Genomic DNA, 1,973 nt, shown 5'->3' with positions numbered 1-1,973 from the left:
ATGCCGGACAGCTCGAGGTGCGCATTGCCGGGGGCTAGGTTTTCCTGGCAGGCAGCAGAGTTCCTTGTTGAGCACCGAATCTTCTGAAATCTTCTCGAAAACTGTGCGGATGAGCATGCACGAACGTCCCAGGGCAAGTTCAACATCACTACTGCAGCTGTGGCTCTTCTTGGATCTCTCCGTAACGTGGAGTCTCTCAGAGTTCGAAGAGCACGCTGCTTTCTGACCCTTCCACACGGGAAGGTCTCCTAGTCCTGTTGGAATTCTCGGGAATTTTGAGTTGACATTTCCTCCGTTGTCTTTTGCTTGGCCTCACGTATCTCCACCTTCTGCACGCAGGAGTTAGTATTAGCGGCAGCACCTTAAGCACCTCTCTCTGCAGTTACTCTGCCTGGCCAGTGCCCTGGCCCCAGCTTCTCCTAACTATGCTCAATCCTTGGGTTACCCCTCCCTGGACAGCAGACTGGAAGGTGCTTCCAGGCAGAAAATCGGGCAGTCATGGGGCTCGTCACTCCTGTCTCCCTTCCTCCGGGGATCACAGTCCTGTGCTTTCCAACATCTGAACAAAGTAATCTGTCTCGTTTCCCAGGTAGTTATGGCTCAGAAATTGCACAAGCATTTTTATATTCAGTATGTCACAAAATGATCACAGTCACATCGTCTACACCTGTAAGAAGACTGATGAATTCTATATTTAAAATTACGGTTAGTTTCGAAAGAGTCAATGTGTACTTTCCCGAACGAACGCTTGATAATTCCCACGATGCCCTGCGCGCGTTTCCTCCCCACTGCTTTCAACAAGTTTGATTTTCCCCCCTCACTTCTTGATGCTGATTTTCGCAGCTCTGTCTCTAACTCCTTACCGATTTTGTTAACCTCATGTAGACTCAAAATTGAGCTGTCAGCCAAGGACTGAGTCACAGCTAGGAAAATCAAAGAAAACACACTGAAGCAGATCCTGTAAAGGAGGAGACTATCCAATGAGCAGTCCGTCAAGAAATGGAGAATTCTCGCTATGGGAAAACATGCGGGCACTTCCCCGAGCGCAGGAACGCGTGCCACAGCAAATCCCGCACGCGCGGTTTGTTCTAGGGAGTGCAGACACGCGTCTGCTGATCAGCGTACTTCGTTCAGCATCTTAAAAGTCAGTAACCAGTTCGGCTGCATCTTTGTCCAGTAGGGACATTCTCAGTTTCGCGTTCATTTCCTTCTTTAAATCGGGGAGCACTTTTTGTTCTGAAACGTATATTCCAAAATTCACTTCTTAACTCTATTAGTCATGATTATGATCTCATTAGGCAGAAGAAACAGTTGCTCTGGATTCAAAGAGAAATTTGAAGACCGATGTGAATTGAAGATGATGGTAGTATCTACGAAAGAAGTTGTTTTTCACTGCGTGAATTTTAGAAAAATTACATGCAAAAACCATAATAATGAAACCCGAATCTCTTGCCTGCCAGAATGAGAAACCTCAGTTCCGGGCTTGGTAGCCAGAAGGCCTGTCGCTGAACTGGTGGTTTTCCCTGTCCAGCCACATCCGGTGTTTTAAAACACTGTCCATAGGCTCACTGCCCAGACAGCGTCGTCGCCACAGCTGTCACTGCTAACAGGGGAGGCGTGCACGGTAACAGGGAACGGAGCGCAGTGGTGAGAGCGCCTGGCCTGGACCCGCACCGGGTTCCCGTGACCCGCCGCGTGACCTTGGGCCTCTCAGGGGCCCCCGTGCGCCGCAGCCCCCGCTCTGTAAAGCGCTGCACCGTAACGGCCTTTCGCTCAGTCTCTCGGCAGGCGACGATGGCGTGCAGCGCGGCTACCTCGCCGGCTGTGCCAGCGGCGGCAGCCACTCGAGCGAAGTGCTGAGCGCAGCACCCCGTAAACGCCGAGCTCAGACTTTGCTTGTCCCTGTGGCCCCGGAGCTGGTTTTGTCACCGTCGCTGACAAGCGGACGGGTCTCGCCCGCCCTGCCGTGGTCA

At 51.7% G+C, this 1,973-nt stretch overlaps 1 protein-coding gene across 1 annotated transcript in view; it reads left to right on the top strand.

Moving 5' to 3' along the window:
• The window catches only part of TRAM1L1 (translocation associated membrane protein 1 like 1), a 33,080-nt gene that overhangs the window by 30,015 nt on the left and 1,092 nt on the right, over positions 1 to 1,973 (top strand). The window contains exon 3 of the mRNA XM_023536961.1: positions 1,564 to 1,758. Within this exon, the coding sequence (XP_023392729.1) occupies positions 1,564 to 1,758 (195 nt within the window). The remainder of the gene's footprint in view (positions 1 to 1,563; positions 1,759 to 1,973) is intronic.

This window comes from Pteropus vampyrus, unplaced genomic scaffold (genome assembly GCF_000151845.1).
Source record: "Pteropus vampyrus isolate Shadow unplaced genomic scaffold, Pvam_2.0 Scaffold174, whole genome shotgun sequence".
Taxonomy (NCBI): domain Eukaryota; kingdom Metazoa; phylum Chordata; class Mammalia; order Chiroptera; family Pteropodidae; genus Pteropus; species Pteropus vampyrus.
The sequence above is the reverse complement of the archived record's forward strand: the minus strand, read 5'-3'. Positions and strand labels throughout refer to the sequence as shown.